General features: G+C 47.0%; 1 protein-coding gene across 2 annotated transcripts in view; it reads left to right on the top strand.

Annotated features, from left to right (window-relative positions):
• The window catches only part of ADAMTS12 (ADAM metallopeptidase with thrombospondin type 1 motif 12), a 362,259-nt gene extending 357,192 nt beyond the window's left edge, over positions 1 to 5,067 (top strand). Inside the window, exon 24 of one of the 2 annotated variants that reach the window (XM_066602471.1) lies at positions 160 to 5,067. In XM_066602471.1, the coding sequence (XP_066458568.1) occupies positions 160 to 299 (140 nt within the window). In that variant the 3' untranslated portion in view covers positions 300 to 5,067. The remainder of the gene's footprint in view (positions 1 to 159) is intronic. The other variant, XM_066602472.1, reaches the window with a different exon arrangement.
• The last annotated feature ends 6,466 nt before the right edge of the window (positions 5,068 to 11,533 follow it).

Raw genomic sequence — 11,533 nt, forward strand, 5'->3', positions numbered from 1 at the left:
GGTGCAACCGCATCCCCTGCACCCTCTATAGTTACGCCCCTGCCCTAAAGTAGGAGAACCGGTGGCCTTGAGGCACATGAATCTTCTGCTTCCATACATCCCTTCTCCTTATCTCCTATGTAGAATAATGGCGCTGTTTTTCTTCTCTCTCCCGCACAGATGGAGCCTGCAGGAAAGACAAGCTGTCCATTAATTTCTGCAATACTGTGAAATCTATTGGGAAATGTTCTTTGAAAGCCATTCAGTCTCAGTGCTGCTTCACGTGTGCAAGGAACGAGGACTTTCTTCAAGGAGGATGAGTCATTGTTTCCATCAGTGTCATTTACATACTGTGTACAGCAAGAACTAATAGTAAGGCATCGCACAGGAAATCCAGGAAACCATATAGACTTTTTTAAATTTTTTTTTTTTTTACAACTGGAGTGCAATTCCACTTACTGCCAGTAGGTGTCTTCTGAGTGGTTAATGATGGAAACACTGCTGGAATAACTTTACATTGTGAGAGCTGCTCTGTCTGATAAGTCTCCTTTATTAGCCTACAGTATGGGGTGCAAAACACTTATGGCCGACCAATCCGGGGGTACACATGCATGCACTAACTTCACTTTGGCAGTGTACAGGTGTCCTGTCAGCAGATTATGTCCCAGACCTCTCTCACTTGGTCACACGAAGTCCCCATTTTATTTACTCTCCCTGCACTTCCAAACCCTCTGACTGTGCAAACTTTCTCGATGCCCATAGAGAACATATATATATATGATGTGCTACCAGTTACCAGAATGAAGCCTTTACCCGGAGACTCATACACTATTCCACCAAAAGTAATTGGACACCTGAGCAAGAAACAAAAGTACTATTTATTTCCATATGGTAATACCTAGTGGGGCTCCTTTGACCCTAATGATATTGGATACTTATGGCATTTTTTCTACTAACGTCTGGTACCCTTCAGCTGTTATTTCCCTCGATTCATCCTGCAAACGTCTGGTGAGTTCTCGTTATACAATGGTATAAGGAGCGTCGTCATTAGACAGTTATTCTATGGAGTGACGAATCACACTTCTCCATCTTCACATCAGATGGATGTACCAGGGTGTAGAGAAGCCAGAGGAACACCTTTACCTGAGTGTGCTGTGCCTACAGTTAAGTACGATGGAGGTTCTGTTATGGTCTGGGGATGGTTTACATGGCATGGTCCCAGTCCGTTGGTTGTAGTGACAAGAACCACGAACATGGAGGTGTACCCTGACATTCTAGACAATAATGTACTGCTGACAATGTGGTAATACTCTGGAAATGGTCAGCCATACTTCCAACAAGACAACGCACATCCAACGCTGCTCTACTTTAGTTTGAGGATTTGGATGTTGCACAGTTGGACCGGCTGCACAGAGTCCTGACCTGAAACCGACTGAAAATCTCTGGGACAAACTGGAACATTAGGGTCCAGAAATATAAACAGTGTCTATTTTCTTTGAGAGAACTTGCCAGGTGTTTACAGGATGAATTGAGGGAAATACCAGCTGAAGTGTTCATCCCCTCATTAGTATGAAAAGTGGAAAATGTGCCCATTTTATCTCTTACCTGACCCCGTTAGGATGCGCACGCTGCTGCTCTACTTCTTTCTTTGAGACAGGACTTGTAGTTTTTGCAGTGCATTGAAAGCCCGAGTCCCAGCATCCTCCTGTTTCCCCTGCACTGCTTACGCTACAGGGAACACTTAGTGTGGAGACTTGTGTGACAGCAGGAGACTGAGACTTGTATGTCAGCCCCTTCTTGTTTGACTTGGGGTGTCAGTGATCACATGAACACACGTCTTAAGGTGCCCAAACACATCCAATAGCCGTCAGTCAAACAACCGTTTGGCCAAGCATTCAAGTAAGCTGCAGCCGGACAGTTCTGGCGTTGGTTTATCTTCCGGGGAACAAGTGGATCGGACATTCAAATTCATCGTCCCTGATCCTTCTTTTATCTGTGAGGGTACAGTTGAGTGTCTCCCATACACATTCATCCCGGCCACCATTATTGTTGGGTTCAGACAACTAAGTACTAATGTATATGCGGACCTTTACTCTCTTCAGTCCTTTACAATCAAGTGATTGGTGACGAGTCAACATGAAGGAGGCAACCCTCGGTCACATGGTGCTGTGTACATACTGTACAGAAGAGGAAGAAACTGCAGGCCAGTATCATCGCAACCGGGCATATTTGACAAAGCACCTACATTGTCTTATTGCCCTTATATAGTGGGCATGGGAGTTTTTTGGGGGGAGGTCAAAGTCATGTATCCTAATTAACTGATTTTCCGATAGGAATTGCATGATTTGCATCCTAAGACTTATACATAAAGAGTTTTGGAACGCAAACCACATGATTAGTCACGTGCGGCCAAGAAAAGATTCTAAGTCCTTGAACAGGAGGTTGGGAGGCTTTACAGTTGGTGCTGTATTCATGTGCACTGTTTTCTCTATGGTTGAAGCGGCCATTCATTCCAAGGAGTGCAAACCGCATCACATGTCCACTTTCTCCAATACATCTGATGCTGTACGAAGCTCCAGATCCATAATGGCCATCTGATGAGCCTTGCCCCATGCAGTGTACAAGTAGAGGTGCAGCTGCAATCTGTACATGCTGCTGCAGCCAGTAAATGGGGATCTCCCAAATCTTAAAGGGAGAAATTTGGACATTAAAGAAAGGACAGACAACCACATTACTATGAGCACGTCCATCCCTGCACTAAAGGAAGAGGTAACAATGGCCGTCCTGACTTAGTTTACACTTGTATAAGGAATATTGTTTACACACATAAATAAGCCAAGTCTAGTGCTACATATACTGTATATACCATCCACAATATCCAGCTAGTTATATCTAATGGACTTATAGGTTAGAGGTCAGCATATTTTCTATAGGTGCTAATTACCCAATGGTGCTCTGCCTGAAGGTGCTAATATTACGGCCCGTTGGCTTCACATTTCCTTATGTAATTACTGAATGAAATGGTAGTTTTGATGACTTCAGCCGGTGCGGTGCTATTATAGAATGGTGCTAATTTGTAAGATGTGTTGAATAAATATCACATAATTAATCTTACAAACCTGGTGAACAATCTCATTTTATTGGTCTGCTGGTTGACTATTTTAGATGCCTTGCAACTTCTAGTCTTCCTATTCAAGTGCCCAAAATCCACAGAGTTAGGGCTCCTGGCCCCTAATTTGTAATAGGGTCCCCCACCTACCATGTGCTTTTTATACTACTAGTATCTTATTACATAGGAGAAGGGCTACTGGTCACCTCAGACATAAGGGCTCGGGTGTGGCTGCTCCCTTTGCATTCCCTAAAGCTATACCCCTGACCCAGTTAGAAAGTTCCATGGGATTTAGAGAATTGTTTAGGTTCCTTCTGCTGAGCGCACACCAAGAATGAGAAAACAAAACAAGACGAGGAGGAAAGGGTGCAGGAACACAAAAAAATTGTGAGTTACATACCATCTGGTCATCCAAGAAAAGACCAGAAAAACTTATAGTGGTTGTCTAACCCTTTTTACAATAAAGCTGGCCTGACATCACTAATCTTGTTGGGGAGGTTGGCCATAAATTGGCAAGGAGATGAGCCAAGCACACAAACCAAACCTGCCAGGGTGTGAATTAGCTGTAGCTAAGAACGTGGAGTCCAGGTGGTGAACTTCCCTCGATAATGTCCATTGGCCATATTAGAGTGAATGGAAAGAGGTTGCCCTATTGAGACAACCCTTTAAAGATCAAGTGGCTTAGTAACTTCTCACCCTTTGTCGTAAAGAACAAGACCCATCCCTGTAATAGAAAGGAAATAGGAAGATGACATCTCATCATTACTTAGAGGGGTTGTCCAGTTGTAAACTTTTGATAACCTATACTTATGAAAGGCCATCAATAATAAGTCAGGGGAGGTTTGCCACCTGGAACCTCCACCAATCTGCTGTTTGCTGGACCAATATGCTCATCAACTGACTTGACCTTGATAGGAAGCAGACAGTGCTGTTTTCAGTGCAGTGACCAGGCTTGGTACTACATGCAAAGCTTCCATTGACTTCAATAGGAACTTTGCCTGCAATACCAAGCCTGACCACTACAGTGGCCCAGAGAACAGCTAATCGTCCGGGATTCCAAGTGGCACATCCCCCCTGATCTACTATTAATGCCTAATCCTAAGGATAGGCCATCAATGCTTCTAAAGGAAGGGGGGGGGGTAGTACTTACCTGGTCCAGAGGTATTGTAACCTCAACAACACTTGACCAGGTAATTATTTCCCCTTCTTTGACAATCCCTTTAGGCTTAGAGCACAGCCATTGAAAATAGGAAGATGAAGGGTTAGATAGGGAATATAATTCAGGATTAGGAAAGAGATGTTTTGTATTATTTTCAATTAAAGGGATGTCCAGGATTGGACAATGGGGCAGCTTTATTCCAATAAGAGCGCCACACCTGTGTAAAGGTTGTATCTGGTACTGCAGCTCAGCTCTATTGAAGAGAATGGAGATATGCCACAAAGAACCTGTGGGTAGATATGGTGCTATTTTTCAAACAAAGCAGCCTCATAATCCTAGACAACCCCTTTAAGAGGGGTTTAATACATTATTTGTGAATCTTCCCATAAGAAATAGACCCTAGTGGTAAGTGATCGCTTCAAAGTCAACTCCCTATGGGGTTGTCTTCTCCTGGGTCTTTGGGGCCCATCATTGTGTCATAGCCTGGGGCCCTGAGGATCCTCTGCTACTCTGCTGGGCCAGTCCGCCCCTAGACCCAGCACAAGGCCCATAGCTGTCTCACCCCATTCTCTTTACCTTATGTTCACCCTATTTTTTCAGTATATTTGATGGTGCTGTTATAGTACTATAAACCTATTTTTGATATGCCATGTCAATGAGGAACCATTATATCTACATGTGTAATTACACTTTTGCATATCCCAGAATTTACGCTCAGGGGTACGCTCCATATCCTCGAAAACCGACAGCATGATCTATTGTATTGTACGGATGCAATTATACCTGTGAGATGATAATAAAGGTCACAATGTTTCATCAACATTTGAATATTTTATGCATCTCTGACGTTGTTTGTGATTTATGGCTTTAAATCTATGCCTGGGATTGCAGGATCTCTTTCCCTTTCCATGAACAGTACCATTTTTGTCCACTGGCAGCATCTTGTATTGCAGTTTATTTCCATTTAAGTAATTAAAGGAGATGTCTCGAGGAAGCAGTGAATTTTTTTTTTCCCAGTCCCCCTAATTAAGCATACATAACTAAGCCCCCCTGTAAATGACTTTTCTAGCTGGTTCGTACTTACCGTTCCAGCAACTTATAAAAGTTTCCCCAAGATGGCCGCCGGCTCTTTTCCCTTCGCTTGCTGCAGCCCGACGTGCACGCTCCCGAGACGCTGCCAGCTGTGTCTCCATGGCAACCAGCCGCCCCGCAGCCGCCGACCAGACGCCCCGCAGCCGCCGACCGGACCCACCGCAGCCGCCGACCAGTCACCCACCGCCAGGCAGCAGGTAACCGGCGCTAGCCCCCGACTCCCCAGCGCTACGCTCCCGGCTCCCCAGCGGCTCCCGGCTCCCGGCTCTCCGGGCTCCCCGGAGCCCAGCGCTAGGCCCCGGAGCCCAGGTGAAGGCCCCGGAGCCCAGGTGAAGGCCCCGGAGCCCAGGTGAAGGCCCCGGAGCCCAGCGCTAGGTTCCGGAGCCCAGGTGAAGGCCCCGGAGCCCAGCGCTAGGTTCCGGAGCCCAGCGCTAGGTTCCGGAGCCCAGCGCTGGGCTCCGGGGCCTACCGCTGTGGCCCGGGACCTTCACCTGTTAGTCAAGATCACCCCCCGACCCATCACTTACCTGGGCGGCTTCTCGGGGCTGCTGGGCTGGGCTGGGCTGGGCTTCTCCGCTGGGCAGCTCCAGTTTCTGCACCTTCCTCTAACAGAGGAAGGTACAGAATGGCCGCTCCAGCGCGCTCCCGAGCAGTGACAGCTCGTCTGCGCATGCGCAGAAGAGCTGTAGCGGGGAGCACACTGAAGCGGCTCGTGCTGGAAGGAGAAGACCGGACTGCGCAAGTGCGTCTAAAAAAGCAAGCTGCCAGCGAATTTAGACGGAACCATGGAGACGAGGACACTAGCAACGGAGCAGGTAAGTGAATAACTTCTGTATGGCTCATATTTAATGCACGATGTACATTACAAAGTGCATTAATATGGCCATACGGAAGTGTATAACCCCACTTGGTTTCGCGAGACCACCCCTTTAAGGCCAAGCTGCAATACAAGAGGCAGCCCATAGATAAGTTACTTGCACCGGACCTGATGACATGGTTAGGATTCTCATGAATGCAGTTCCATTTCTGCTGCAGTCTAATGTACATAACTACAGCATATCTATGAAGGAGTTTGCTATCATTTGGGTTACAGCAGCTGCAAAAGTGAAAGGGGTTGTTGCTGGTGAAGAAAGTCCTTTATTAAAAGAAGGGAAGCATTTCATTGTCTAGTGAAGGAGATTTTCTAAGATCAACACAATTGTTGCACTCACCTGAGCATCACACTGGATGGAGATTTACTGTCATATGTCATAAAAACTAGCAGTGTACATTGAACTCCGTACCAGAATTGAGTGCCCCTTCTATGCCCCTTCAAAGTTATAGTGCCGGCTCTATGACTACGAAAAGTTTTTAGTGCCCCCTCTGTGGATGCACAAAGTTATAGTGGCTACTCTATACCCCTTCGAAATTATGATGTCCCCTTCCATGAAGAATAAAGTTATTTGGCCCCCTTCTGTGCCCTTACAATGCCCCTTCACATTTATTAGGTCCCATGAAACACAAAGTTATTAGACCACCTGTGCCCCTACAAAGTTATAGTGCTTCATCTGTGCCCCATTTACAGTTATAGTGCCCCCTTGTAACCCCACAAAGTGATAGTCTCCCTGTGCCCTTACACAGTTATTAAATCTTCTCTGTGCCCCTACAGAATTATAGTGCTCCCTTCATGGCCCCACAAAGTTATAGTGCCTCTTCTGTGCCCCATTCACAGTTAGGCTGGGGTCACACGAGACATATTCCCGGGGGATATCTTGCAGTTTTGTGGCAGCTGCCGGCGCTCCCGCAGAGGAGAGTGGGGCCGCAATGGAAAAAAAATAGACATGCTGTGGCCGGGAAATCCGCATCGCCGGCTAATGCCAGCTTTGCTGCAACGGATTCGCAGTCCCGTGTGGACGAGATTTTTCGCAAATCACGTCCACATGGCTGGCTAATCCCAGGATTAGTAGCCGCATGCGGATTTGCCGCAGCGAAATTCCGGATAGAAATTTTCGCAGCAAATCCGCCATATATGAACCCAGCCGTATAGTGCCCCCTGTATGCCCCTTCACAATTCTAGTGCTCCCTCTGTAATCTCACAAAGTCATAGTCTCCCAGTGCCAGACCATTAGTAGTGTGAGTAACCAAAATTGGGGGCGTGAATGAGTTAGCCACATGGTTTGACGCCATTAGTGGCACGCCATTGTTAAAAACCTAATAAAGTGTGTTAAAGAAAAAAACCACCAGACACCAACATTGGTGCAATATAAGCAACGGGAGATGAGTAGGAGAGCTAAAAGCTTTTTAACCATACACTTGGACAACATCTTAAGGATTTCAACCACCTCCAATGCTGCAGAATTACTGCATGGAAAATCTGTAACACTTAAGATATGTTCACAAGGTGGTTTCTGCGATAATTCTGCTTCTCAAATCCGCATCAAATCTGCAGCTCGCCGTTGCAGTTTTTGGCGCAGATCCACACATGGATTTAACCCGGTCAATAGGCAACATTCATGTGTGAAATTCCAATGCAGAAACAACCATTTCCAAGGTCAAGAAGAGACATATTGGAAGTAGACGCATTGGAAGTAGAGATGAGCGAACTTACTCATTTAGGGCGATTTCGCACTCGAGCACCGCTTTTTTCGAGTAACTGACTACTCGGGCGAAAAAATTCGGGGGGTGCCGGGGGTGAGCGGGGGGTTGCAGAGGGGAGTGGGGAGGGGAGAGCTCCCCCCTGTTCCCCACTGCTACCCCCCGCTCCACCACGCCGCCCCCCGAATCTTTTTGCCCGAGTAGTCAGTTACTCAAAAAAAGCGGTGCTCGAGTGCGAAATCGCCCTAAACGAGTAAGTTCGCTCATCTCTACTTGGAAGGCATTGCACATGTTCACAGCAGATTTTCTGCGGATATCGTGTAAATAGATGGCCGTTCATCTGCCTACTATAAATGGGGGCGGGTGGTATGATCTCCGGCCCGCACAGCCTCCTATCACTAGCAATGATCGTTCCAGTGTAAAAGCAGAGAACCGATCATTGCTGGGACGGCTGTCAGGCATCTCCATCCCATATGTCATCCCATGTTAGAGCCCCCTGAGACTCACTGTACTGTATATGTTGCTATGCGGCGTGATCGCACAACGCATTAAACATTTTCTTTGTCATTGTTTCTGCTGCTTACAAGATGTCCGTTCTGTCCTCGCACCATAACATTTGCATTGGACTCTGTTGCCGTCGTATTTTCAGCCGCTGCGAACGCTAATATTTATCTATGTCTCCATTATCGCTGCTATTCTTGTTGATAACCAGTTGGGATTCAGGACTGCGCAGAGCGGCGGCTTATCCCGTCTTACCGGCTAGTCGATCACTCATTATCTATTGTCATTTTAATGCAGGGACCACAACAAAAATCCGTACAAGATGTTCTGCCGGACACGTGTATACACAATGGAGCGGGCTGCTTCCCAATGCTAATGTATGCGTGTCTCCGTCTGCAGCCCGCGGTATAATGCGAGGCATCATAATACAAGACATCTGTTTCTGATTGCGGCTAATACCTGCATTGTGAGCCGTTCTGCTGTCGGAGCAGATAACACAGAAAATGGATGATTTGTTTTGCGCGGCTCGCACCTACATTCCTCAAGAAAGTTTAGTCTCCTGAAAAGTGAAAATTAGGATCATCCAAAACAGCAACAGAACTCATGAGGGTCCCCCAGCATGCAGCGCTCGCCCGTGTGACATTAGCCGTAGTCGTAGGACTGTATGGAGATACGTTTGTGAACAACATTGCAGAAGGTTCTATTTTGGTCCAATTTCTCTAATCATAGTCATTAGTCATCGACTAATCAGTGGGCGGACATAAATGGAGCACATAAGACTAAAGCCTTATAGTTGACGTTCACCTCGCACCCCCACCTGACTGTGGACCTTTACCAAGGGCTCCTTCACACAGGCACACTTGTACATTTTACAAGCACAATACACATTGTGCACCAAAGGATCCCATAGAAGTCTTTGGGGTGGAGTGCGATGTGTGAAACACTGAGCCATTCCAAGAAAGAAAAAAAAAGAACAGGCAAATGAAAAGCCTGCATGCACGGAAAAGTGCACTAAAATGCGCTAATACCGTGTTTCACTGAAAATAAGACACAGTCTTATATTAATTTTTGCCACAAAAGAGGCACAGGGTCTTATTCTCACGCTGGTCACCGGTGCTGCGGCAGGCTGCCATGTCCACCGCACTGACAGCGTTCTCTTATTGCTAACTAAGTGGGGCTTTGAATAAGCGAGTGCTGTGATTGGATCCTGAGCATCACTGGCTCAGCCAATCAGAGCCGGCGCTCGATGAACCAATTACAGCCATTCAATAATGTCATTCACTGAATGGCTGTGAATGATCGAGCACCGGTTCCGATTGGCTGAGCCAGCAGCACTCATGATCCAATCCCAGCATTCGCTTGGGGGGGGGGGGGGGGGGGAATTCAAAGCCCTGTCACCAGGAAGAGAGTGCCATGTCAATGCTGAGGACACGGCCGCCTGCCACAGCCCTGGGGAACAACGCAAGGAACTCAGACACTGCCGGCCAGGTGAGTACTGTGTTTTGTTTTTTTCCATGTAGTTTAGCTAGGGCTTATTTTCAAAAAAATTGGGGTAGGGCTTATTTCAGGGAAACATGGTACGCAGCAAAAAATATTCGTTCATAACACAAACTCATTGTGCTGAGGCGTGCACAAAAACCACATCCGCCTGTGTAAAGCCGGCCTAAAACTAGTAGCGTACTCCAGGTCTGGATTATTGTAACACTAGTTAACACAATACGCTGAAGATACAAACCCTCATCTGCATCTATTTATGTAGTATCTGTGTAATCTCCTATTTGTTATTACACAGTATGTTTTATTTCCTCCGGCCTCTTCCTTTCCGTTTAGTAGCTAATAGTTATTTGCACTCATCACACAAGTCCATTACTATTCCAGGAGAGCGGTGGCCTGCAGGCTGGAGCTGCGCCACTTATCTTGTTAGAATATGATAAAGCGCCCGTTCTCCGCTCTCCGCTTCCTTCCTCCTGCGCACTGACCTTTACTGAAATGGAAAACGGGGATTGTTAGGAAACAATAAGATTTTGTATTTCAGGTTTTCTGATGATTTTCTGCAGCCGCGTAGCATCAAGAGTGAAAAAAACGATCTGACTGGTTTCTATGGACACTTTGTATTACAACAGCTTTTAAGCTTGAGGGATCCTTCTGCGGATACAAATCCCCATCCACGCCCCACGTCCACACACATAACTAACACTAATGAAACCAGGTTGGATGTGTTCATTAAAGAGGTTGTCTCGCGAAAGCAAGTGGGGTTAAGCACTTCTGTATGGCCATATTAATGCACTTTGTAATATACATCGTGCATTAAATATGAGCCATACAGAAGTTATTCACTTACCTGCTCCGTTGCTGGCGTCCCCGTTGCCATGGCTCCGTCTAACTTCGGTGTCTTCTTGCTTTTTTAGACGCGCTTGCGCAGATCTATCTTCTCCATTCGGCTCGGCATCACCGGCATTTTGGCTCCGCCCCCTTGTACGCATCATCGCGAAGCTCCGCCCCCGTCACATGTGCCGATTCCAGCCAATCAGAGGAGCCATGGCAACGGGGATGCCAGCAACGGAGCAGGTAAGTGAATAACTTCTGTATGGCTCATATTTAATGCACGATGTATATTACAAAGTGCATTAATATGGCCATACAGAAGTGCATAACCCCACTTGCTTTCGCGAGACAACCCCTTTAAGTCTCTTTCACACAAGCTTATATATCGGCTGCCGTTTGGATTCCAATGCATCAGATCAAATAGCCATATTCCCGCAACCTGAAAGTGCCTTGCTAGGTCAGTATAGCGCCAAGCGCTTTCACGCTGGCCCGCAAGGCTAGTCCTGGAACTATCCTTCGGGACGGAATACGTCGGCCACTGCATGGGCTCCTATGGGAGCCAATGATAGCGGCCAGAGAAAGGAGGTGGGAGGGAGTTTAGTAGCGTGGCTGCTAAACTCCCTCCCTCTTCTCTCCTCCGGCTGTTTGCAATGGGAGGTGGCCGGACGGGGCAGAGCTAAGCTCCACCCTGTCCCATTGCTGGCTGCAGACAAAGGGCAAGGGCTTAGCTCTGCCCCCGTCCTGACCGTTTCCTCCCATTGCAAACAGCAGGATGGGAAGAGAGAGGAGGTGAA

Source organism: Eleutherodactylus coqui, chromosome 5, assembly GCF_035609145.1.
Source record: "Eleutherodactylus coqui strain aEleCoq1 chromosome 5, aEleCoq1.hap1, whole genome shotgun sequence".
Classification (NCBI taxonomy): domain Eukaryota; kingdom Metazoa; phylum Chordata; class Amphibia; order Anura; family Eleutherodactylidae; genus Eleutherodactylus; species Eleutherodactylus coqui.